At 40.6% G+C, this 27,586-nt stretch overlaps 1 protein-coding gene across 1 annotated transcript; it reads right to left on the bottom strand.

Moving 5' to 3' along the window:
* Nucleotides 1-232: 232 nt before the first annotated feature.
* LOC132400423 (retinitis pigmentosa 1-like 1 protein) lies at nt 233-26,194 on the bottom strand. The gene is made up of 3 exons (XM_059981361.1): nt 25,571-26,194; nt 13,721-13,895; nt 233-6,000 (listed from the first exon to the last, which is right to left on the bottom strand). Exons 1-3 carry the CDS (start codon nt 26,192-26,194, stop codon nt 233-235), a joined length of 6,567 nt encoding a protein of 2,188 aa, XP_059837344.1.
* Between the last annotated feature and the right edge of the window lie 1,392 nt (nt 26,195-27,586).

The raw sequence follows: 27,586 nt of genomic DNA, 5'->3' as shown, positions 1-27,586 counted from the left end.
ACTTTTTTGTGTAAATAAACTGAATATGACTAGATTGTCCATGTAGCCTTACATTGGACCAATATCCTCTTGCTCCCTTAAATTACACAAAATTTGAATTAACTGGTTTTGCTTTACAACAGAGGTTTATAATTCTACATGGAGAAATTGATTGTTTAATATATAATTTGAAGTAGTTTAACTTAACATAACCATGTTGATCAGAATAATGATATGCCACATTTCTGAAAGCTTAAAAATCCAGATCAAACTCATTTAACTCACTGCAACTGGGTTTCTTTGTTTGGTTCCTTATGGAAACTGACTGATCTGGAGCTGGATCGGAATTACACTTTGTGTCTTTCTCGTCTTCAGATACTTCAGGACTTGTGCCTAGACTTCCTCTGTCTTCATCTGATGAACTTTCTGGGTACATCTGAGTAGTTTTGTTTCCTGAACTATTTGAGCTGCTGCTTGTAGCCTCTTTAGCACTACTTTGAATATTATCAGCAGTGTGCACATTAGTGCAATCATCTGATGTTTCCTTTCCAGAAAGCTGTGGGCGATTGATGAGACTCTCATTTGCAACTAATTCTGCATTCATGTCCTGCACCCCTTCATTTAGTCCATTCACAACATCAGATATTATAGGCTCATCAGCGGATTCTGAAGCATTGATATCCAAATTTTGAGTCTCTTCCCTTCTAACATTTTTCTCCCCAATCTCACTTGTGTTGTTTTCTTCCAATTGACTCTTAGAATCTGGTTCTTCCAATCTACGATAATTCCTTGTGTCTGGATCTGTATTATTGGGCATTGAACTATCTTCTTCATTTTGCCCATTGCATTTCTTAGTAATAGGACTTGCTTCTTCATTATTGTGCTCATTGTTACCTGCTTCATCCTCGGCATCCTCAGCTTCACACTGGGGATCCACTTTGTCACATTGTTGTAGATTTTCACTATTATAAATCCCATCTCCTTGATCTTCATTGTTCTTTTGCCCATCAATTGATATTACTTTTGGTAATTCTCCTCCTTCACTTTTATTTTCTTCATCATTATTGCATGTATCTACTTGTTTAATCTTCTCACCAATATCCTCCAAATTCTCTCCTAATTCATGGTTGCTGCTTGGTGGTACTTCCTCTCTTTGATCCATTATTGTATCTAATTTTTGATTTTCAAGTGTATTATTCACATTGGCATTTTCTTGATTCTCATTCACCTCTGCATTGTTTGTATTATTTTGAACAGCTTCTAAGGTTTCTCCCTCATTACAACCATTTTTCTCAATTTCTTGGTTCAACAATTCATCAGCTCTGTCTGTAACAGTTTGTTTTGTTATTTGCTCATTAGGGCTATTCATTTTCATCATAAGGATTTCCTTCAGATCAAAGTTTTTGAAAATGGAAGTATTTTTCTGTGTTGGATTTGCTACAGACTTTGGGGCCTTATATTTTTCTTTGCAGGTATCACAAGTACAGAATTTATAAGATTGACATTGACCTTGAATATTAACTTTGTTGCCTGCTGTTGGATGAAGATTCAAATCCTCATCTCTTACCACAGATGAAATCTCATTGGTGCTCTGCTCGTGGTCAGAGTCTTTAGAATGCGGAGAACATGTTTGCATTTTGTACATGGCTTTTAGCCGTCTCCGTCTTTGTTCTGTTTGCTCTGATGACTCACACCTCCGTGGTTCCTGAGGAGGCACTGGCTTCTTCTTGCCCACTCTACCTTGGACTTTTCTAAACTCTCTGTCAATGCTTCCTTGGATTCTTCGACTGACATCTTCTCTTAAGTCTTCAATCATGCGATCTAATCTTTGATCATCTTGTAAATTCCACCTAACCTTAAAGTCATTCATTGCGTCTATATAATGTGCAATAAACTGCTTTTCTAATTTTTTCAGTAGTCTGAGCAACCAGACTGGATCTGGATCAGATGATTTCCTTTCTATTGCTTTGAGCTTTTGCTCCTCTTTGACTACTTGCACGGCATGGTCTGATCTTATTTCCTGTGATGCTTTTATTTTAACAGTACTATCAACATTTTCTGTTGTTTTATCCTCTGCAATATTCATTCCTTCAAGATTAGCTACACTAATGGCCTCATTGTGGTCTTCTGCTTTGTTCTGATGAATTGTTTCTTCTGTGTCAAAGCTGTTCTTAACAGAAAACTTCATTTCTTCCGCTCCCGGAACATGTGGTTCCTGTGCATTTTGGGTTGTGTCCTGTGTGCCTGTGGCTGTGTTTTCTACATTTCTAACTAAATCCTCATCACTACTTTGCTCTACACTATTCCATTGGACGCGGCAAGCTATGTCTGGAGTAACTGGACTAGACAGTGCAATATCAGACTGTGATAATTTGGAGCTTCTTGAAGGAGACCGAATCTCAATGTCATTACCGTCTTCTGTCTTGTTCTTTGCATTCCTGTGGTGTTTTAACTTTGGTTTCCTTTGGGAAGCATTAGTCATTGCTGAATCTATGGATGATATTGAGTTTTCTTTCTTTTCCTTGTTTGGTTTAGTACAAATCTCAAAGCCCTCTTCAAATGAGTTTGTCATTAAGCAAGGTTTATTTTGCTTTGATGCGTCATCTGCCTTGCTTGCACAGCTTTGTACTTTCAAGTGTTGTTCCTTCTCTGCCACTGGAGAGACATCCCTTGCTCCACTGACACAACTATCTCCTGAACCTCCAGATCCACTATTGACATCCACTCCAGAGGAAGAGACAGGTGTTATGTTATCATCAGCTGAGTTATGGCCTTTAGATGTTTTTGAATGTTTTACAGCAGTTCGAGAGACTTCTCCTTCAACTTCCTTAGTAATATCAGTGTACCAGAGTGACTTCAGAATGTGTAGAAGCTCTTTCTGTGGAGAACTATCTACATTGTTGAACTTGTTTGCAGAATCTGAAGAATCTTTGTCAAAAAACTGCAGGCCAACAAGACACATCAATAATGCTTTAGCTGAATGGCTCAGTTTTTTCTCATGTGCAGGATTTAAATCAGGCAGACTATTTGACCTATCTAATTTTACCCTCTGTCTCAAAGAAAGAAACCCCTTTATAACTTCATCTGGGGAATGCACACCACTGGATAAAATATTGTCTTGTGGCTGCTTAGTAATGGAAGAGCAAGAGCTAGCTGGTTTAGATTGCAATATATCCACATCTTTGACATTAGGTTGGACTGAAATTTTATCTTCTGTTTTTGGATTACTGCTGCATTCCAATCTTAACACCTCAGAACTGTTGTCCTCTTTAAGTTCAAAATTGCTAACAGTAGATTCTTCATGTGATTTCTCTTCCAGTGTTCCTGTGGTCTCTTCAGCTTGTTCTCCTCCTGTCACACATGTAGCTGATCTTTCACACTTATCTTGAAACTCCTTGGAGCTATCATATTTTAAGAGCATGTTTTCTGAAGGAATATTTTTCAGCCATTCGTGAACAACCTCTTCAAGAGATGGGCTCGGCAGTACACCAGGTATAGGATCATTCTTTCCACATGAATTTCTAACAGCATGAGTAGATTTTTTATTTTTATTTTTCTCAGTGTTATTATTATGCTTATATTTTTGCTCACCACTGCCTTTTTCACTCTTCCTGTCATGGTCACTTCTAATGCTCTTTTCTTTCTGCAGGTTTTCACTGGCACTCCCTTCGGTTATAATCGATCCAGCTCCTGATGTGGATGGCCTGGATGCAGAACCTGTTTTATTTGTTAATTTATCGGGAGTCAAGCTCCTTTTGGACTTCTGACTTGGTTCTGTCAATGAATGCGGGGTGCTTTTACCACAAGCCATTCCCTTTGATTCTGAAGACCGAGGCACACTCTGAACTGAAGCGTTCTCTGCACCTGTGTGTATTTTAGTTGCTGCTTCTTCATTTGCCTCACAACACAAAACTTCTACCGTCGAACCAGTTGGAAATTTTGAAATACTTTTTTGTTCCGGTTCTTGCTGTAGTTCCTGGCTTTCTTCTGCAGCTTTAATACCAGATGCCTTGGAATTACCAGAACAAATGCTGCTGGCTGATTTACTTCTCTCTTGCTCCATTCGTATATTGGATTCTACTTGGAAATCTGGTGTAGAAGGGAGTGTTTTATCCTCATTATTCATTTTCCCATCTTCAACAGCTTTTAAATTTGGTTTTGGATGGTCACATACACATAAGGATGAACTCCCATCATCCTCTGGGGCAGCCTTTTCTGCTTTACTTCTGCTGTCAGAAAGGCTGTCATCTAACAATTCGGAGGATCTTTGATGTTTGTCATCAGAATTTATCACAATACGTTTTGCACGTTTGCTTCCTGATGCAGAATGAGTGAAAGTTGTACTTTTTCCACTTAAGCCTTCTGAACATGAAACGCTATTGTCTTTACCATCAGTTAATGATCCAAGTGATGCAGTTAAACTACAAGAAATCGGATCATCTTCTGCATCCATATTTGTTAGCTGTTTATTTTTGGAAGATGAGCAAGTTCTGTTGCTTACTGGTCTTTCATGAGAGTCATAATTAATGCTGTGGACTTTAGGAGTGGAATGGCTTTCCAATTCATTTAGATCTGTCTCACTGTGGCTGCCTGGTTTGGATTTTGCTGAAGATGATGAAATGTCACTTGCTGGCCTATTGTCCTCATTTATTTCCCTATCTGAAATGTTATCACTGTGAATGGAGCAACTGGATACGACTGAAACTGCTTTGCCTCCTTCTGTATCTCCAATATTAATTGTTCCATTTACTTTACCATTGAATTGGGTGGGGCTGCTGGACTTGGTGCTTGAGTGTTCATAGTTCGATGCAACTGATTCTTTGTAGTCTTTAATTGAACATTTTGACCCATTCGAAGATGCATTTTGAGACTTTGCTTCTGAATTGTCCTCCTGTTTAATTTTTTTCTTGCATTTTGCACAATGAAATAATTCAGAACTGTTATTTTCTTGTTTATCATCACCTTCTTTAATGTCAGCATCTTTTAAATTAACTGGGGCTTCTGCCGAACCGGTGAATGAAGCTGCCAGCTTGCCATTTTCTGCTGACTCTGTTAATTTGACTGCAGTTCTTCCCTTTGAAGAACAAACGGAGTTGCATGCTGAGACACAGGAGGTGTCTTCATCACATAAATTTTGGTAACTGTTGTTTGTAGAACAATACGAGGTGTAACCAGCTGCACTTTGACTCCTAGAAACAGCTGCTCTACTCTCATGATGTCCTACACTTTTAGAAGTAGGTGTATAGCCACCAGTGTGGCTACTACAGTGACTCAGAGAGCAATATTCTCCTCCCTCATCTCCATTTTCAAAAGTCTCTGAATGCCTTTCTATCCGCTGTACAAAATGTGTATGTTCCTCACTTGACATTGTTTGCACGCTTTCTACAGATTCCCTTTTATACGCAACATGTCGACCTGATGATCCACTTGAATAAGTGGAATGAGTATATCTGCCATTTCTGGAGTTCACTTCAGTAATATTCTCAGAATATGATGGATTTTTCCAAATATCGTACCCCTGACAACAGTAGCAGCAGCTCTCACAGTGGTGTTCTTCAGGCTCTGCGCGATTATGGTTTGAAACATAGATGTCATCCCTCTGGCATGGATAAAACGATTGATCACAGCAGTTCTTTTGATCCGTCTCTTCTGTGGCACAATCTTCCACTGAACACAAACGTTCATTCATGTTTTTTCCTGCCAGACTGGATCTTCTGATCTGCGTGGACCACTGAAGGGTTTCACGATTAAGCAAACGAAATCGAACTTTCATCTCCACAGAAAGGCTGCCGTCCTTGTTCATGTGGACTCTTTTCTCAATGTTATCATCTATCATAGAATCCGTAAGCTTGGGGTTATTCTCACGTGGCTGTGAGTCCATAAATGAAGCATGGCCATTGTTACCTGACGACAGGTTCAAGGCGTTGTGATAGAATTTTTCAGATGATAATGAGTATCTGGATGAATGAGATGGTGATCTGGGATGAATTATACTTTTCTTGGTTTCTAGTCCAAAGTTATCTGTCAAATACAGAACGGCATTTCATCAAGATATTCCAAAACTCCCAGAAATACCTCAGAGGGAAGATATTTGTCACAGAGTTGGGGCAAAGGGAGGGAAGAAAGACAAGAGAAAGGAAGAGAAATTTAATTTGAAGACAATTAAATCATTATCAGCTTTTACAAAACTTCAGACATTCAAAGTAGAATGATTTTTTGTATCAACTCAAGCAAGGACAAACATAGCAGATAACATGCTAAAAATAAGGAAATTACCAATTTACATTGTAACAGTTAAGATCACCCCATTGCTGACAAAGAAAAATTAATTTCTGTGAAAATAGCCTTGCATTAAAATAAATAGATGAAATGATTAAAACGTGCATATTAAGATGAATTTATATTTCTCAGCAATCTTAGAAGAACTTTATTTTGATATGTAAAATGCTTTTGAATTGTGCACAATAAATATGAATACACAAAGCAGCAATAAACCATGAAAGTCTCTCATGAGATCAAGCCAAGCAGATATTGTGCCCAGTAGAGTACTTCCAATATTAAAAAAAAGTGGTTGACATTATTTGTCAAGGCCTACTCTAAGGAACACTGAGATTCCAAAATCTCAGTTTGAAATTGCTCTCTTCCCTCTTTCAGCATAAACCACATATTTTAACATTTCAACAATTAAACATGAGAAGGCTGTACCCAAATCAGATAAGAAAACCAAAATATCATTAAAGTGGCATCAAATTCTTAATTCATAATTATTTGATAATTTCATAACTTTATGTACTGAGGTTTATTCTAGTATGTGTTTTTCATAGAAGCATAGAAAAATTAGACCTCGAGGGATAGCCATGACAACAGAAACATTTGATAAGAAAGTCATTCAGTTATAAGGTGAGAGTGGGTAGACTGGGTTTATTCCCACCGAAGACTGAGGAGTGTCCTTCTGGAGGGTTATAAAATTACAAGGAGCATAGAAAGATATGCTCCAGGTAGGAGTAAGATATGGTAGTTAGAGTCTTCATGTCCAAGGACAGGGTCAAAGGTAAGAGGAGAGAAATTCAATGGAGATCTGAAGTAAGCTTATCTACATTGAGTGCGGTCATCTAGAACAAGCTGCCAAAGGAGGAGGGAGAGGCTGATACAATAACAGATAAGAGAAATTTGGACAGGCACGTGGAAAGGAGGATATAGGCATAATGATCAGTGGGATAGGCATGGATGAGGTGGGCAGAAAGCATTTATTTTTGTGCTGTATGATTCCATGAGTTCAAATACCCAGCACCACATTTCTATACATGCAATATTTTCTGCCTTGTTCCCCAGTTTTTTCTCCACTGCCCTGGAATCTCATCTCTCACAAGCATTCATCAAAATGCCCTTTTAAAGCTCTTATTGAATATGCTTCCACTGATCTTTTTATTTCAAAAATAAAATCTTTCATAATTAAAATGCCTGTTAAAAAAGTGGTAACATCTTGTTCCAGGTACTTAATTTCAATGACAACGGTATGCCTGAGAAAGGCATTCACCATTTCACCCTTTCTTCTTTCAGATTCTTCTGCAGTCACATACCCTCAGGTTCATAACCATCCATCAATCAGAACATTACTTTTGTCCATTCTTATTTACAATGAACTTAGATTTCAACCATGGAGAATAATCCTAAATTCATAGGTCCATTCATGTTGCTGAAGACCCATAAACCATTCTACAATCTTGTTTTGCTCTATCTCCATGAATGAATGTGGTCTTGGTGAAGTCTTTCAGCCCTGACCTTTCTCCCCAGTTCGTATGATTATAGCTGATTTGATTATAGCTTTAGTGCTACATTCCCATCTACCTGTGATAACCTTACACCCTTTTCCTAACAATTGTCTAACAACCTTTGCCTTAAAAGTATTTAGATTCCAATAGTGACATTTTATATAAACTCATCTTTTTTAAACTCTATACCTTTTCAAAGTTTAAACTTACATTAAAGTACTTTTCTGATGTCATATACAACCATAAGACTTTAAGACATAGGAGCAGAATTAGGACATTTGGCCTATCAAGTCTGCTCCGCAATTTCATCATGGCTGATCCAATTTTCCTCTCAATCTCCTGCCTTCTCCCTGTATCCCTTCATGCTCTGACCAATCAAGCATCTATCAACCTCTGCCTTAAATATACAGAAAGACTTGGCCTCCACAGATACCTGTGGAGATTTGCATTCTTGTAGGCATACCCAGTGGATCCAAGAAACACAATAGAATCAAGGAAAGACTACATGCAACAGGATGGATAAATAACCAATTGCGTAGGATAACAACAGGGCAAATACGAAAAAAAGGTATATAATAAATAAGCAATAAATATTGAAAGCATGAGATGAAAAGTCCTCGAAAGTGAGTCCATAGGTTATGGGAACAGTTCCGTGATGGAGTGAGTGAAGTTACCCCCTCTAATTCAAGAGCATGATGGCTGAGGGTAACAACTGTTCATTAACATAGTGGTGTGAGTCCTGAGGCTCCTGTACCTTCTTCCTGATGGCAGCAGTGAGAAGAGAGAATGAAGATGAGAAAATCTGTGGATGCTGAAAATTATTTGGTAATTGCACCCCTTTCACCATTCCCATTCCCGTTTCCCTCTCTCACCTCACCTCCTTACCTGCCCATCATCTCCCTCTGGTGCTCCTCTCCCTTCCTTTTTTTTCATGGTCTTCTACCCTCTCCTATCAGATTCCCCCTTCTCCAGCCTTTTATTTCTATCAGATTCCCAGCCTTTCACTTCACCCAACCCCCTCTCCCAGTTTCACCTATCATCTACCACCTTGTACTTCTTCCTCATCTCCCCTACTTCTTGCTCTAACTTCTCATCTTTTTTTCCAGTCCTGATGAAGGGTCTCAGCCCAAAACACCGACTGTTCACTCTTTTTCATAGGTGCTGCCTGGCTACTGAACTCCTCCAGTATTTTGTGTGTGCTGTTGAGAAGAGAGCATGGCCTGGATGGTGTGGGTCCCTGATGATGGAGACTCCTTTCCTGTGACAGCGCTCCGTGTAGATGAGCTCAATAGTGTGGGGAGGACTTTACCCGTGATGCAATGGGACGTATCCACTAACTTTTGTAGAATTTTCCATTCAAGGGTGTTGGAGTTTCCATACTAGGCCATGATGCAGCCAGTCAATATATTCTCCACTACACATCTATAGAAGTTTGTCAAAGTCTTATATGCCATGCTGAATCTTCGCAAACTTCTAAGGAAGTAGAGGTGCTACTGTGCCTTCTTTGAAATTGCACTTAATTACTGGTCCCAGAACAGATCATCTGAAATTATAATACCAAGGAATTTAAAGTTGCTGAGCCTCTCCACCTCTGATCCCCCGATGAAGACTCCGGTTTCCTGGACCTCCAGTTTCCTCCTGAAGTAAATAATTAGCTCCTTGCTGACTCACTCAGAGAGGTTATTGTTGTGGCACCACTCAGCCAGATTTTCATTCTCACTCTTATACGCTGATCCATCACTACCTTTGATTTGGCCAACAACAGTGGTGGCATTAGCAAACTTAAATATGGCTTTGGAGCTGTGCTTAGCCTCACAGTCACAAGTGTAAAGTGAGTTGAGCAGGAGAGTGAGGACACAGCCTTGTGGTGGCCCTGTGTTGATGGAGATTGTGGAGGAGTTGTTGCTGATCCGAACTGACTGGGGTCTGCAAGTGAGGAAATTGAGGATCATGTTGCACAAGAAGGATTTGAGGCCTAGGTCTTGAAACTTGTTGATAGTATTTAATGCCAAGCTCTAGTCGGTGAAGAGCATCCTGATGTATGCATCTTCACCATCCAGGTGCTCCAGGGTTGAGTGAAGAGCCAATGAAGAGGCATCTGTTGTACCAACAGGCAAATTAGAGCAGATCCAAGTCACTTCTCAGGCAGGAGTTGGTATGTTTCACCACCAACCCCTCAAAGCACTTCATCACAGTGAAGGTCATTTCTACTGAACAATAATAATTGAGGCCGGTTACCACATTCTTCTTAGGCACTGGTATAATTGAAGCCTGCTTGAAGCAGGTGGGTACCTGCCAAAGTGAGAGGTTAAAATTTGCAGTGAAAACTCCATTCAGGTGTTTAGAACTCGGCCAGGTACCCCATCTGGACTGGATGCATTTTGTGGCTTCACTATCCAGAAGGATCCTTTCACGTCAGCCCCAGAGATTGATCACAGGGTCATCGGTGGTTGTGGGAGTTCTTGGTTTCTCCATGCTTTGACAGTCTAAATGAGCATAGAAGGCATTGAGCTCATCTGGGAGCAAAGCCGTGTTGTCAGCTATGTCATTTGGTTTCACTTTGAAGGGAATAATAGCATTCACACCCTGCCACAGCTATCGAGCATCCCCCAGTGAATCAAGTTTGGTCCAGAATTGCCATATCATACATGAGATCATACATAAACCTCTTGATTCTTACTTGGTCACAGGAATGCCACTGATCTGGTCCTCAGGAGATCGCGAATCTCATGGTTCATCGGGGCTTGTAGCTGAGGAAGACTCTGAATGATTTTGTGGAGACACACTCATCCATGACTGTTTTTAAAAAGTGCCTGACAACAGTGGTGTATTCACTCAGATCCTCTGATGAATCCTGGAACATGGCCCAGTCCACCAACTCAAAGCAATCCCATAGTTGCTCCTCAGTCTCCCGTGACCACCTCTTTATTATCCTTCCCTCTGCAGTCTTCATCTTTAGCCTCTGGCTGTATACAGGTAGGAGGAGTGATCATATTTCCTGAAATGTAGTCCCGAAACTCTTGGTAATTAGAGCTATCAGTATTTAATCGTTTGATGTTCCAGGTCAAGAAACAAGAATGCAATAAGACCAAGACCATGGCATCTGAGCACCACAAAGAGTATATCATGAAACACTTCTCCGAATCAGCAGTTTGATCCATCCTGTGTATCATGAAGCATTCAGGTCTGATCGCTGAATCCAGCATGCTCAGAGTGAGCCATGTCTCCGTGAAACACAGAATGTAGCAATTCCTCATTTCCCTCCGATACAGCAATCTTGCCCTTAGGTTCTCAATTTTGTTTTCCAGTGACTGTACATTTGCTAACAGGATGCTGGGTAGAAGACCTTTCATTCTTTGGCTTTTCGGTCTGGTTTTGAAAGTTAGGAAGCCTGTCATGCCACTTTCAAGGATTTGTGCATGAATACTGGTAGTTCTCTATTTATGTATCTACCTTAGAATGTACCATGTATAATTTTTTTGTGATTTTCTTGTTGTTCCCATTGCAGCAAATCACTTCCCATTTCTCTGCATTACATCTTATTTTCCCTGTCTACCATCCCATCACCTAGCTTCATTCCTAAATGTTCTAATTTTTTGAACACAATTCCAGTTTCTGTGTCATCTGCAAATTTTGAAATGCTGCTCTGTTCTACCAAGTCCAAGGCATTAATATATACGAAGAAAAGCTGTACAGTAGTCCTGGTACTAAACCTTAAGCAACATCTATCTCTGCCACGGGAGGTCCCTTACTTCTAGTCCTCTGACACTATCCTAGTATTTAATGAGGATTAGAAGGTGACTATCAACACTTGCCTCCTTGGGCAAAGTAGGACACAAGCATTCTGAACCTGTTTATTTATCCATCTTAAGTATAGCCAGCCTTTCTAATGTCTCTTCATTATCAGTTTTTAACTGAGTATCTCAATTACCATCTTCTTTGCAATGACGTTAGCACAATCTTCTTTCGAGGTAAAGGTAGATTAAATATTCTTATTTAATGTCTCTGCCATACCCTTGTGTGGATTTCTTTTTGGTCTTCATGTGTAGATTTCATTTTTGGCTGCTAATCTGCGCACTGGAGACATGGGAATGTACAAGGACCTTTGAAGCTAATGGCAGGGTTTTGATTGTATGATCTGCTACAGATTCTGCTTCTCCAAAGTGTCAGCCTGGACAAGGAATAGGAGTAGAAGCTAGTGGTAGAAGAATACAATCGAGGGCTTGTTTGGGCTTTTTTTGAGGAATGCGGGCTACACTCAAGGCTTGGAGAGCATGAATCGAGACAAAGAGACTATGTTATGGAGAGGGGAAAGAGAAAACTAGAATCTGGCTGTGGGTTGGAGGAAGTAGTTATTAATCGGCAGTTATTGGGTCTATCAAGTACAATCCTTTTATGTCTATCTGGTTAGGCCTCCCACTGATTGCCTCTCAATCTCCTTTATACCAAATGCAGAATGAAGTCCGGATAGGACCATTCCTTCATTCTCATCACTGCAGCTCAAACTTGTGACATGATAATTATAATCTTCTGCCTTCCACTTTATAGATGCAATTTCCTCATAAAGATGACAAGGACTGTTTATGAGCTATTGACTTTTCAAAAATAGTATCTTTCCATTTGGTCTGCTGGTGCACAATTTCCACATGCAGGGATTTTATCAAAATGTAATATATATTTTATTGTGAAATTCAGTTTGGTAGAATAAAGGCAAGGGTATACTTGACTTTTCTGGGTATTTACAATCAAGTTTTTTTGGATTAAAAATTGGTTTAAAGGAAGAAAGCAGAGGGTAGTTGTAGAAGGAAAGTATTCTGCCTGGAGGTCGGTGACTAGTGGATCTGTCCTGGGACCCCTGCTAGTGGTGATTTTTATAAATGATGGATGTGGAGGCGGAAGGATGGGTGAGTAAGTTTGCAGATGATACGAAGATTGGAGGAGTTGTGGATGGAGCAGTAGGTTGTCGAAGGTTACAAGAGGATATAGACAGGCTGCAGAGTTGGGCAGAAAAATGGCAGATGGAGTTCAATCCAGACAAGTGCAAGGTGATGCATTTTGGAAGGACAAACCAAAAGACTGAGTACAGGATTAATGGTCAGTTACTTAAGAGTGTGGATGAACAAAGGGATCTTGAGGTTCAAATCCATACTTCCCTCAAGGTTGCTGCCCAGGTTGTTAGGATAGTTAAGAAGGCCTATGGGATGCTAGGCTTCATTAACAGGGGGATTGAGTTCAAGAGTAGAGAGGTCATGTTGCAACTCTACAAATCTCTGGTGAGACAGCACTTAGAGTATTGTGTTCAATTCTGGTCACCTCATTATAGGAAGAATGAGGAAGCTATGGAGAGGGTGCAGAGGAGATTTACCAGGATGTTGCCTGGTTTGGAGAACAACTTATATGAAGCAAGGTTAGCAGAGCTGGGACTTTTCTCTTTGGAGCGTAGAAGAATGAGAGGGGACTTGATAGAGGTCTACAAGATTATGAGAGGCATAGATAGGGTGGATAGTCAGTACCTGTTTCCCAGGGCACCAATAGCAAACACCAGGGGGCATATGTACAAAATTAAGGGAGGGAAATTTAGGGGAGACATCGGGGTAAGCTTTTTACACAGAGGGTTGTGAGTGCCTGGAATGACTTGCCAGGGATGGTGGTGGAAGCTAAAACATTAGGGGTATTTAAGAGCCTCTTGGACAGGCACATGGATGAAAGAAAAATGGAGGATTATGGGGTAGTGTGGGTTTAGTACTTTTTTTAAGGATTATATGGGTCAGCACAACATGGAGGGCTGAAGGGCCTGTACTGTGCTGTAATGTTCTATGGTTCTATGGTTTTAAGTCTATCGTTTGAATGGTTTCGACATTAAGTGCAAATTGGCTTGATTGCTACTGCCTCATTCTTTATATTTTGTTAGCAGATGCATTCTATTCTCATGCCTTTTAAAAATGAATAGAGCAAAAAAAAAGTCTAACCGTTTATCTTGGTATCAGCTGAATCATTATTGCTGTTGGTCTGTGATCTCCTTGACAGACCTGGCCATTTTTCTGCTGATCTTTTGATATCATCATAAACAATTGGTTTGAACGCTTCATGTCCAACACACACCAGCACATTAGGGCTTTGAAGAAGACCCTGCAATGTGCCAACCTGTAAAACACAAGCATTGTCTTTTTCTGGTTAGAGAATGCTTCCTCCTATATAATTTACTGATATTTCATTGCAGCCTCTGTTTTTAGTGTTTCTTAACAGCATGTTAGCTTGAAATGAATGAAGCTCTATTGTTAATCCAGTTCTCCTCCTCCACCACTCAAAGCTGCGGGTCCTAACAGCCAGCTCCAGAACACTGGAAAAAGCTGCTGTTGGACCACCGCCTAATGATATGGTCACAGTGTGGAGCCTTTCAAAAGGGCTGAGCCCCAATGATGCATGAATTCTACTCATGTAGTGAGCCTATCCACAATACAAAGTTTAAAGTGGGTGGTAAAACAGGGATGGCCAACATGTTAAGGTGGTGGAAAGCGAATTGTCACCTTGACACCCTGCTAAAGGCTATCAAGTGCAGCAGACAAGAGTCTAAAGTGTTTACCTTAGGGGGGCTGATAAAGTGATTGCTTTCTTCAGGGAATAATTATTTAGCTGCAGCAATGGATGTACTTTTCTGATAGTTGTATCAGATATTACCTTTGGTAGAACTCTTGTCCAGTTCTGCTTCTCTAGTGCACTAATTTTCAAGCCCCTTTCTAATGTTCCTTGCTTTTCATGTAAAACACAGCCTCGTTTCCACAGACTGCCTCCTATTGATTGCATCTGGGATGTCCTTAGATGCTTACATGCCATTGTGGAGCATCACTCTCTGTTCTGGATTTTTAAGTAACTCAGATCATGGTCTCCACATAATTCTATATAAACAAGGCATAGCAATGCTACACACTGTTCAGAGTATTTCTCACTCCAACATGGTTATCCGATCACAAAAGAAAATACATGGAACACAGCAACTCAATCATCAGAGAAGAGAATAGATACAGAAAACGTTGGAGATTCTCAGAAAGTCGGGCAGCATCTGTGAAGAGAAAAGCGAGAGTCATCGTTTCTGGTTGATGACCTACCCTCACAACATTTCACTCCAGTACTTTCAATGCAAGCCTATTAGAATGTATGTTCAGAATGCAATTTGCATTTAAAGCATGCTAAGAGCTTACTTGGTGACATTCGACAATTCTCAAAATGTAAGGTTTCAGTGGAAAAATGTACAGTAAACTCATCTGATGGAAGGGGAACAAACTGAAAATATGGGTAAAATTTAAAAGCACATGAGAAATGAAAAGCGGTGTAAAATTTTTGAAAAAACTGGAAATCCATATTGGGCCCACTAGGAATTGATTCAACACGATGTTATAAAGGAAGGGAAATAATATTTGTGAAGGAAAAATCTGCAGCAACATGAACATGTATCTTTGTCCTGAATTAGCTCCGAGGCACCAGAGGTATTTAAAATAATGAAAGACTTTGATAGAGTTATGACAGTAAAACAATTGCCTCTGGATGGGAGTCAGTAGTCAGGGATCATCAATGTAAAATTGTCAGTGAGAAGAGAGATTGGAACATGTTCTATCTTAGAGAGAGTTGCTAGAAGATGGAATGCTTTGCACGGGGAATGACTGAAAAAGGAGTATTGATTCTTTTAAAGTAAAACTGAATAAATGCTTGAGGCAAAAGAACATACACTTGAGTATAAGGATTGCCTGAAGTATTCATTTGCTATTTAGCAGTTTGTCAATTAACAGTTCCTGATGGATGTTTGCTTCTCTTGTTCTGTGTAAGTTAAGTACAGTTTTTTTTATTGTAGGGGGTTGACTCCAGCATCCAACTTCTAGAGAGCTGAGGACTGTACATTTCGAGTACCTGATAGATTTTACATAATTGTTTTACATACCATCTTAGGGTAGGAAATTCATTTATGCCCTGCAATGTTTTTGTGAAACATTCTAATCTGAAAACAATCAAATGATCTTTATTAAAATCATTGGGAAGGTGGAGGGGAGCCAATGTGTTAGGATATTCAGAAATAACATGCCCTCTGTGGTGAACTACATATACCTGTCTGGACACGCCCCTCTGCTGACTGCTCCTGTGGCTCCTCTCACAGACCCCTGTATAAAGGCGATTGGAGGCACTGCTCCTTCCTCAGTCTCCAGGATGTTGTGTGGTGGTCACTTGCTGCTTTTGCTTTCTTCCAGCCAATAAAAGCCTACCTTAACTCACATTTCAGAGTTATTGATGGTGCATCACCCTCTATTTTTTTTACAGCTGTAGGGACCAACCGTTGCTCTGAGCTGGAAACTTTTAAATGTTCAGAAAATTTCAGCTGCGTGGCAACAAAGTCTATGTGCACAAGATCATTTCAGTTGCTGCACACCTGCACAGCTTAAAGGGAAGGTGTTCAGAAGGCATTCAATAAGGTTCAACACAATCTTAGAATCACAGAACCATGTGGCAAGGAGAGGAGCCCTTTTGGCCTATCTCATCCATGCCAATTGTGAAGCCTATCTGTGCTGATCATATTTGCCCACATCTGGCCCTTCTCCCTCTATGCCTTTCTTATCTCTGTACCTGTCCAAATGATTTATTAAACATTGTAACTGTATCTACAAACGTACTTCCACCACCTCCTCTGGCAGTCAATTCCAGGTATTCACCACCATCTGTGTTAAACAATACCCTTTAGGTCTCCTTTCAATTTCTCCCCTTGATCTCTCATCTTGAACCTGCACCCTCTAGCTTTGCCCACTCCCCAGGGAAAAATTATTCTGTCTATGCCCCTCATTAAATTTATTTAAGATGCATAGAAACATGGTAATATATCCTCATGGACAAAAATCAGAAAAGGAATGAATTATGGAGACGTAAGAGACTGTAGATTCTGAAATTTGAAGCAACAAACAATCTGCTGGAGGAATTCAGTGGGTTGATCTGCAGCTCAGTCAGTGGGGAGGGGGGCGGGGGTGAGCAAGAAGTGTCGACATTTTGGATCAAATGCCTGCATCAGGTCTGGATTGATTTTGCACGGTTTATAATTAGTAGTGTCACTTAAAATCAGAGCTGGTTGTCAGATAGTTACAACCTAAACTCATCGCTTATCAGGGGGAAACAAACACAAAGGTCTGGACTCTACAGATAAATATCAAGAATTCCCCATGTGTTGGATGACTGTTCCCAATGTAGTTAACTGAGACTTCAGGAGTTCTGTGTAAATGCAGAAGTCTTGAAACTGAAGGTGGCACTTAGCAGATTTTTTTGTTGACTGTATTTTTACATTGAACTGTTCAGAGTCTGTGAGGGAAGTCAGAATTGTGGCAACTGTCCACTAATTATAGATGAGAATCAGCTGTAAGGTCCTGTTCCAAACCCAATCATCCACCTTCATATTAATTTGGTGGGGTGGTGGGGGGGGGGGTGAATTAATGTAAGATAAGTATGAGTAGTTCAAAGTTCTTTTTACTGTTTGAGTTTATATAGTTATTTTAAGCATGTATAAAATGGTCCTTATGTCTTAGAATTGTTTAGTTGCCTGAATTGTTTGGAACATTCCAAATGTCAGAAATATTTAATATTTTGTGGATGTCAACATTTCAAGTTGAGACTCTTCATCTGGATTTATTGCGCAGTGTCGCTTGTGTCTAACTCACTATTTTGACAACTTTGAGAGACAGATTAGCAGGCTATCAAAGTAACATTTATCAGTTTAGCAGGAAAGATCTATTCTGCTTTCCTCCATCAGTCCCATGATGGATGGAGCTAACTCCCCTCTAGGGCACATTGAGTACCTCTTGTCACTGACTACAAATTCTACACCACATGTCCATATTTGCTAATTACACAAAAATAGATGAGAAAACAAGCTGCAAAAGAAGTCACCAAGTGACTGGACTATGAAATTACCTACCTGGGAAGAAGGAACAAGCAGATTTGTTTTTACAAGGCTAGATCTACTGATCTATAGAAGTGAGGGCATGCATCTTGCAAATAAAACAGGAAAAGTTAAGAAGTGGGTGTGTATCTACACCAACTGATTATGAAGGCAAATACTGTAGTATATTAGAAATGTTTATTGACGTTAATCAAAATTTGCTAAGTTAACAAATTTCACGTTACCAGCTGGTGATAATAAACCCGATTCTGATTCTGAAATAATAAAAGGTTTTTGATAAAGTCCTGCAGATGAGGCAAAGTGTAAAAGATGATGAGAGGCATTGATCGTATGGATAGTCAGAGGCTTTTTCCAAAGGCTGAAATGATTGCCACAAGAGGTGCTTGGGTAAGGTACAGAGGAGGTGTCAGGGTTAAGTTTTTTATGCAGAGAGTGGTGAGTTCGTGGAATGGGCTGCCGGCAACGGTGGTGAAGGCAGATACGATAGGGTCTTTTAAGAGACTTTTGGATAGGTAATTGGAGTTTAGAAAAATAGAGGACTATGGGTAAGCCTAGTAATTTCTAAGGTAGGGACATGTTCAGCACAACTTTGTGGGCCGAAGGGCCTGTATTGTGCTGCAGGTTTTCTATGTTTCTATGAGACTGAAGTTGAAGTTGAAGCTCACAGACTGAAATCAATTTATTAAACCAGCTAGGTGACCATATGAGTAGGAAGAGTCAGACTCCATGACAAATAGGTAGCAATGAATGATAATAATGGATAAGAATTGTCTCATGGTACCAGAAGCTTCAGGTACCCTCAGAGCAGTGGTTGTACATTCTCCCTGTGAGTGGATGGAATTAGGAAGCTGAGGATTAGGACCTCAAGAGTAGTAATCTCTTGATTGCTGCCTGTGCCACATGATAGTGAGGATAGGAATAGAATGAGGTGGCAGATAAATGTGTGGCTGAAGAATTGGAGCAGGAGCAGGGATTCAGATTTCTGGATAATTGGGATCTCTTCTGGGGCAGGTGGGACCTGTACAAAAGGGATGGGTTGCACTTGAATATGAGGGGGATTTGTGGGCAGATTTGCTGGAGCTGTTGGGAGTGGTCTAAATTAATATGGCTGTGGGATGGGGACCAGTATGATAGAGCTGAGGATGGGCCAGCAGGTTTACAAGTAGATGATGGGTGTAACATGAATGTAAGCAAGAACAGGCCAATGATTGGGTACAAATGGAAACAGTGCAAAGAGTTAAATTGTATCACAGAGGCAAAATTCAAGAGAGTGAAGAATGCAGGACTGAAGGTGCTGAATTTAAATGCACATAGTATTCAGATAAAGATGGATGAACTCTTGGCACAATTAGAAATCGGTTGGTATGACATTGTAGACATCACTGAGTCGTGGCTGAAAGAAGGGCATAGTTGGGAGCTTAATATCAAAGGATATACTTTGTTTGAAAAGGAAAGACAGGAAGGCACAGGTGATGGTGTGACCCGACTGGTAAGTGATGGAATTATATCTTTAGAAAGAGGTGACATACAGTCAGAGAATGTCAAATCTTCGTGGGTGGAGTTAAGAAACTGCAAGGGAAAAAAAACCATGTGGGAATTATATATAGGCCTCCAAATAGTAGCCAAGATGTAGGGCTGAGATTGGAAAGGGAGCTGGAAGGGCATGTCACAATTGTAATGGGGGACTTCAATATGCAAGGGAATTGGGAAAGTCAGCTTGGTGTCAGATCGCAAGAGAGGGAATTTGTTGAATATCTGCGAAACGGCTTTTTAGAGCAACTTGTGCTTGAGCCTACTCAGGGAAAGGCTATCTTAGATTTGGTGTCGACTCGGCCTGAAATGTTGACAGTGCTTCTCCCTATAGATGCTGCCTGGCCTGCTGTGTTCTACCAGCATTTTGAGTGTGTTGTTGTTTGAATTTCCAGCATCTGCAGATTTCCTCGTGTTTGCTCTTAGATTTGGTGTTGTGTAATAATCAAGATTTTTTTTGGGGAACCTTTTTCCTTAAAGTGCCATTGCTATTACAAAGGAAAAAGTGCTGGGAAAACTGAAAGGTCTTAAGGTGGATAAGTCACCTGGACCGGATGGACAATGTCCCAGAGTTCTGAAAGCTGTTACTGAAGAGACAGTACATGCATTGGTTATAATCTTTCAAGAATCACTTGATTCTGGCATGGTTCCGGAAGAATGGAAGATTGCAAATGTCGCTCCACTCTTTAAAAAGGGACAAAGGCAAAAGGAAGGAAATCATATGTCAGTTAGCCTCATCCCAGTGGCTGGGAAAGTTTTGGAATCTATTATTAAGGATGATGTTTCATCATACTTGAAGACTAATGATAAAATAAGTCAAAGTCAGCATGTTTTCTGTGAAGGGAAATTTTGCCTGGCAAATCTGTCAGAGTTCTTAGAAGAAGTAACAAGCAGGCAGGACAAAGGTGTGGCAGTGGATGTTAATTACTTGTATTTTCAGTAGGCATTTGATAAAGTGACACACATGAGGCTGCTTAACAACATAAAATACAATGGCATTACAGGAAAGATACTGGCATGGATAGAGGAATGGCTGATGGGCAGAAAGTGGTGAATAGGAATATAGGGGTCCTTTTCTGGTTGGCTATCAGTGTCTAGTGGTGGTCATTATTGGGATTGCTACTTTTCACATCGTTTGTCAATGATTTAGATCAGGGGTCACCAATCTTTTTAGCACCGCAGACCAGTTTAATATTGACAATATTCTTGCGGACTGGCCAGTGGAGAGGGGTGGTGGTGTTAATCACGACCAGAATATAGGTGATAAGACAACTATAAGTCCCTTATAAGTGGCTAATACACTCAATTTCAATTCTAAAAGGGTTCATCTAATGAATTTAATATTAAACCCACAGTGCGTATTTTCCTCATATGAACATATAATAGCCTTGGCCAGGTGTGGCTGGTCATGGGTGGGGTGAGAGGACAAGGTAAGGGCCGGCGGTTCCTGTGCTGGGGCCGTAGCGGTTGCAGTCCCGAGATCGAGGAGGAGTGTGACAGGGTGCATGCCTGCCCCGCCCCCCCCCCCGTAGGATCTATCGGCTGACAAAAGTTTGGCTCAAGGGATGACTTTCAGTAGATCGCAGCGAGGCAGCTGCTCTGCTACTTACGGAACCCTGAGCCTGAATTAGGTCGTCTGCGAATATTTTAGCACCGGGTTCCCCACGAACATTCAGTGTGGTAAACAGATTTAGAGGTGGCACCCATCTGTCCATGCTCCAGGCCAACAGCAACGGCACTTCCCACCGGCCACATGAGGCGGCTGGTTACCCGAGGCCAACCAGTGATCCCTGGCACGAGGGTATCACTGCGCTTAGGTTGTTTCCTCATGGGCCGATAGCACATGCTTTGCGGCCCGGTACCGGTCCGCAGCCCGGTGGTTGGGGACCACCGATTTAGATAATGGAATTGATAACTTTATGGCAAAGTTTGCAGATGATATGAAGATAGGTGGAGATAGGTGGTGCTGACGAAGTTATGCGACAAATTGGAAGAATGGACAAAAAAAGTGGCAGATGGAATACAGTATTAGGAAATATATGATAATGCATTTTGGTAAAAGGAACAAAAGTGAAGACTAATATCTAAATGGGGAGAAAATTCATATATCAGAGGTACAATGGGACTTAGGAATCTTCGTGCAAGACTCCCAGAAGGTTAATTTACAGGTTTCGTTTCTTGCAAAGAAGGCAAATACATTGTTGGCATTTATTTCTGGAGAATAGAAAAAAAAACAAGCAGATAATGCTGAAGCTTTATAAGACTCTAGTCAGGCCACACTTGGAGTATTGTCAACAGTTTTCAGCCCCATAACTCAGAGCGGATGTGTTGTCATTGGAGAGAGTCCTAACGAGGTTCACAAGAATGACTCCGGGAATGAAGGAGTTAACATATGAGGAGTGCTTGGCAGCCTTAGGCCTGTACTCACTAGAATTTAGAAGAATACAGGGAGGATCTCATTGAAACCCACCAAATGTTGTTAGATAGGGTGGATGTGGAGAGGATATTTCCTCTGGTGGGGGTATCCAGAACTAGAGGGCACAGCCTCAAAATTGAGGGTCAACCCTTTAGAACAGAAGTAAGGAGGAAATCTGTTCTCCAAAGAGAGGTGAATCTGTGAAATATTCTGCCACAGACAGCTGTAGAGGCCAAGACTGGGCATATTTAAAATGAAAATTGATAGTTTTCTAATTGGTCAGGGCATCAAAGGTTATGTTGAGAAATCAGTTGTATGGGGTTGAGTGGGATCTGGGATCAGCCAAGATGGAAAGTTGCAGCAGAGTCAATGGGCTGAATGGCTCCTATGTCATATGGTCTTATGGTTTCAAGTTCAAAGTACATATATGTCACCATATTCAACCCTGAGATTTTTCTTCTTGCAGGCATACTCGAGGGACATGAGATGAAGAATTCTTGAAAGTGAGTCCACAAGTAGTTGGAACAGTTCTGTGATGGGGTGGGTGAAGTTGAGTGAAGTGGGTGGTGCTGTGGTTTCTAAGGCTTCTGTACCTTCTTCCTGATGGCAACATGGCTTGGGTGGTGGGGGTCCTTGATGATAGATGCTGCATTCCTGTGTCAGTGCTCTGTCTCCATGTGCCTGATGGTGGGGAGGGCTTTCCCTTGGATTCACTACTTTTTGTAGGATTTTCCATCCAAGGGCATTGGTGCTTCCATACCAAGCTGTGATGCAATATGGTCTAATTCTGCTCCTATGTCTTTTGGTCTTATAGTCCTAATTTTGCTCCTATGTCTTATGGTCTAATATACTCTCCACGACACATCAATAGAAGCTTGTTAAAGTTTTAGATATCATGCCAAATCTTTGCCAACTTCTATGGAAATAGAGGCTAGAGGCAATGCCATGCTTTCTTCATAATTGCACTTACATTTCAAAGGGCTTGAGACAGGTCCTCTGAAATGATAACACCGAGGAATTTAAAGTTGCTGATGTTCTCCACTTCTGATCCCCTAATGAGGTCTATTAGGTCTATCCACCCCCTATAATTGAGTGGTAGTATCTGGAGGAGTTGATGAGAACGTAGGGTGGATAAAAATGCAATTAACGTAGGACTGGTGCTGAGTGTAAGGTGAATGGCTGACTCCTCAGATAAGTAGGATGTGATTAGAAGTGTTCCTTATAAATCTGTACTGGTGCTGCTATCATTAAAGTTCAAAGTTAAAAGCAGATTTACTATCAAAGTACATATACGTCACCATATAAAATCAATGAAAGACCACAGCAATATGTACAAAAGATTACAAACTATGCAAATACAAAAAGAAAGAAAAAAACAAATAATAATAATAAATAAATAAACAACATGAGCTGAAGATTCTGTGAAAGAGAGTGCATAGGTTGTGGGAACAGTTCAGTGATAGGGCTAGTAGAGTTGAGTGAAGTTATAAATTATTCAGAAGATAGGACAGAAAGCAACATATCAAGTTGACCAATATTGCAAAGGTAGCTGGCATTGTAAACTGTATAAGTGCCAACATTAAATTACACAGAAATTAACTGAACAATCAAATGGCCAAGTGTACCATTTTGATTTCAATACAGGCAAAAGTGTGATCACCTACGTTATACTGAAAAAAAGATAGAACGGTTATTTCTAAATGATGAAAAGTTTAAATTAAAGAAATTCTAGTGACAGATTTTTAAAAGCTGCAGATGCTGGAATTCTGCATCAAAACAGAAAATGCAGTGGACACTCAACAGATTAAGCAGCAGCTGTGGAAAGGAAAACAGGTCTTTACAAATGGTCTTTAACATGAAACGTTAACTGTTCACTGATGCGCTTGGGCTGTCGAGTGTTTCCAGCATTTTCTGTTCAGATCCAAGGACACTTGGGGATCCACATACATTGAGCATTGAACTGTCATGGACAGAGACAGAAAGTATAGTAAAATAGGCTCATGGAGTTTTGACACGTTGCTGAAAGATTAAACTAGGAAGAAATAAGTTTTCTGCACCTTTACTGGACTTTGGTTAGATTGCATGTGGAGCAGTTTGAGGCCTCAAGCCTTAGAAGGAGAATATTATACTTAAATTGTGAGAGTAAAGTTATAAACCACTTTTTTATAATGCTGTTTACATTGTAAATTCATGTTGGTATTTCGTTATTTATGCACATTTTCTTCATATCCGCCCTTTAACCTCTAACATTATTAGCTTTATTTATCTATAATTCTTATTTATATCATTCTTTATTGCTTGTAATTGTTGAATGTTGTTGTTTTTTGTTGCCTCTCATGCCCTGACCAACACTCCAGAGCAAATTCCTAATGCAAGCAATTGTACACCCAGTGCCACCTTATTTGGTAGCTCCTGTACCTTATAAAGTCTCCACACAGTTTATGTTCATGGTCTTCTGCTGCTGTAGCCAATCCACTTCAAAGTTCGATGTGTTGTGTGTTCAGAGATGCTCTTCTATGCTCCACTGTTGTAGCACGTGGTTATCTGAGGTACTATCACATTCCTGCTTGAACCAGTCTAGCCATTCTTCTCTGACTCTCTCATAAACAAGGCATTCTCACCCACAGAATTGGCACTCATTGGATGTTTTTTTGTTTATCGCACTATTTTGTGCTAACCCTGGAGACTGTCATGTGTGAAATTCACAGATCAGTAGTTTCTGAGATACTCAAACCCCATCAGGCACCAGCAATCATTCCACAGTCAAAGTCACTTAGATCATAGTTCTGCCCTGTTCCGAGGTTTGGCCTGAGAAACAGCAGAACCTCTCGAGCACGTCTGCATGCATTTATGCACTGAGTTGCTGCCACATGATTATCTGATTAGATATTTGCATTATTGAGCAGGTGTACAGGAGTACCCAATAAAGTGGCCACTGAGTGTATATGGTGAATAAAGAGGATCTCTGAAAGTTGATCCTTGATAAGGAGAAGTACACAGTCTTTGGAGTTTAGTTGATTGCGGTGATTCAATTGAAGTTTTCGGTATATTACAGAGTACAGGAAAAACTGTCACTGTTTCTCAAGAACGGAAGCAACTTTCAAAGAGTTTAACACTCTCCTCCACATATTCCTATTAATATTTAGCAATAAGTTATTGGAAGAAATGGCAAAAAGACTGGTAAATAACGTATAATTTCATTGCAACACACACAAAATGCTGGAGGAGCTCAACAGATCAGGCAGCATTTATGGAAATGAATAAACAGTTGACATTTCAGGCCGAGACCCTTCTTCAGGACTGAGAAGGACAAGGGAAGACACCAGAATAAAGAGGTAGGGGGAGGAAAAGGAGGATAGCTAGAAAGTGATAGGAGAAGCCAGATGGGTAGGAAAGGTAAAGGACTGGAGAGAGAGGAATCTAATAAGTGAGGAGAGTGGACCATAGGAGAAAGGAAAGGAAGAGGAGACCCGGGAGAGGTGATAGACAGGTGAGAAGATGTAAGAGGCCAGAGTGGGGAATAGAAAAACAGGGGAGGGGGTTGTAAAAATGTTTTACTGGAAAGAGAAGTCAATATTAATGCTGTCATATTACCTAAATGGAATTTAAGGAGTTGCTCCTCCACACTAAGGGTGACCTCATCGTGGTACAAAAGGAGGACATGGACCGACATGGCAGAACGGGAATGGGAATTAAAGTTAAAACTTTCAGCAACTGGGAAATTCTGCTTTTAGTGGATGGAGCAAAGGTGCTTGGTGAAGCAGTCCCCCAGTTTACAACGAGCCTCACCAATGTAGAGGAAGCTGCCTCGGGTGCACTGGACACATTAGATGGCCCCAGCAGATCTGGAGGTGAAGTATGGCCTCACGTGGAAACATAGTCTCATAACAATATAAAATGCAAAACTAAATTGTTAACATTTGGCAGAACTAATTAGGTACTTACACTCCTTCCATCCATTGTGTAAAGTTTGGTCACATTATACTGCATGAGTTCAGAAATTTCTTCCAGGAAAATTTTGAAGTTATGTAAATTTCTTTTGTTCAGAACAATTGAATAATGGATGCCAACATTCCCATTTTTAATAAGTGTTATCTTTTTATGTGCTGTTTGAACACGATGCATCTGTTGTTCTTCCTGTCTTGCCCTCTGTGCAATATATTGATGCTCACTAGTTGGGTTATTGCTCTGTCGTGCAATTGACTTTCTTCCTGATGCATTCACATGGATTGGTTTGATGTGTCTTCTATCAGAACATAGGTATGTGCCTCCATCTTCCAACTGCTCCAAAGAGTTGATGTTGTGAACGCCATGAGGGGTTGTCACCGTACGCACACCAAATGGAAGTGATACCTTCTTGGTGAGATCATCCAAGAGGGCATCAAAGGTCTTGAATGTCCTTTTGTTTATGGCCATTTTTACTCCAGAGAACTGTGGGTCACCACTTTTGAAGAAGGTTATCTTCTTAGCTGGAGTTACCTCGGTCAGTTTAGTGGCCTTGGAAACTGAAGGCAAAGAATGTTCGAAGTTGAAGGGATAAATGGTAGAGGTTACAGAAGCCTGGTTCATCTTGCTCTGTTAGGCAAATCTGAAAACAAAATAAGAAAATTACAATTCCTGGCTCCAAAATCAAAATAGTAGGTTCTGAGCAACACACACAAAATGCTGGCAGACAGAGCAGAGGTGCTCGGTGAAGTGGGCACCCAATCTACGCCGTGTACCTTATATTCTGTCTGGGTAGCCTCCAACCTAATGGCATGAACATTGATTTCTCAAACTTCCACCCCCCATCCCCTGTACCATTCCACATTCCCATTTCCCTATTTCACATTATCTCCTTACCTGCTCCTCACCTCCCTCTGTTGATTCTATACCTTTTCTTTCTTCCACTACCTTCTGTCCTCTCTGATCAGATTCCGCTTTCTCCAGCCCTGTATGCCCTTCACCAATCATCTTCCCAGCTCTTTACTTCACTCCTCCACCCCCCATACCCCGCCGGTTTCACCTATCACCATGTGCTTTTTCCTCCCTTCCTCTCACCATCTAACTCTGACTCCTCATCTTTTTTTCTCCAGTCCTGATGAAGGGTCTCGGCCCAAAACATCAACTGTACTCTTTTCCATAGATGCTGCTTGGCCTGCTGAGTTCCTCTAGCATTTCGTGTGTGTTGCTTGGATTTCAAGCATCTGCAGATTTTCTCTTGTTTATAATAGTTTCTGTGCATTTTTAAGGCAAAATTTAATCAAGGTTTTACTTCCTATCTTTGAACATTGTTGACTTATACCAGATGGAGTTTCCTTATGGAGCAATTGTTTATTTGCATTTTGGTTTTACAATTTTAGAATTTCTTTTAACTTACATTACTGTGTCTGGGAGATAAAGGACTCTCTCAGTTTTTTAAGCAAGTTTTATTTTTTTTTTCAATTTGGGCTTCCAGCTACCCTCTCCTCACTGTGATTAGCTGAAGCAACAGGATAAGTGAGCATGATGGCACTAACTCTCACATTGGTAATCCTCACAAAAAGACGTTCTTCAGTTTTCTTATTATTTTCCAATCTTCCTCTCAGTTTAGTGAAAGCATTTAAATATTATTTACCATGAGGAAGCTTATTTAAGAGCACTGTGTGCAGTGGCATATCTAAGGTATGGCAGGTATGACATGTGCTCTGGGCACCACTTGAAGTGGGGGAGGTGCCACCTAGCAGTTTCTATTAAAGACAGACAAGCCATGCTCGGATAGTGAAAAAAGAATTTTCTTCAGATGTATGATTTGTCTTTGATTATCATGGGTAAGAAGCACTAGGATGGCCTTATTTAAGCATTGTGTAAGAAGACCATGAAATGTTTCCTCATGAAGAAGGAGGAAAATGGAGCTGAAGGACGGACGAGACAAAAGTTGGACGCGAAGGAAGCCAAGAAGTCGAGCAAGTTCTTCATGCCCTTCTTTGAAAAGCCCGGAAC

Source organism: Hypanus sabinus, chromosome 10 (genome assembly GCF_030144855.1).
Source record: "Hypanus sabinus isolate sHypSab1 chromosome 10, sHypSab1.hap1, whole genome shotgun sequence".
NCBI classification, from domain to species: Eukaryota; Metazoa; Chordata; class Chondrichthyes; order Myliobatiformes; family Dasyatidae; genus Hypanus; species Hypanus sabinus.
Note: the sequence above shows the minus strand (reverse complement) of the source record. Positions and strands in the feature narration are given on the sequence as shown.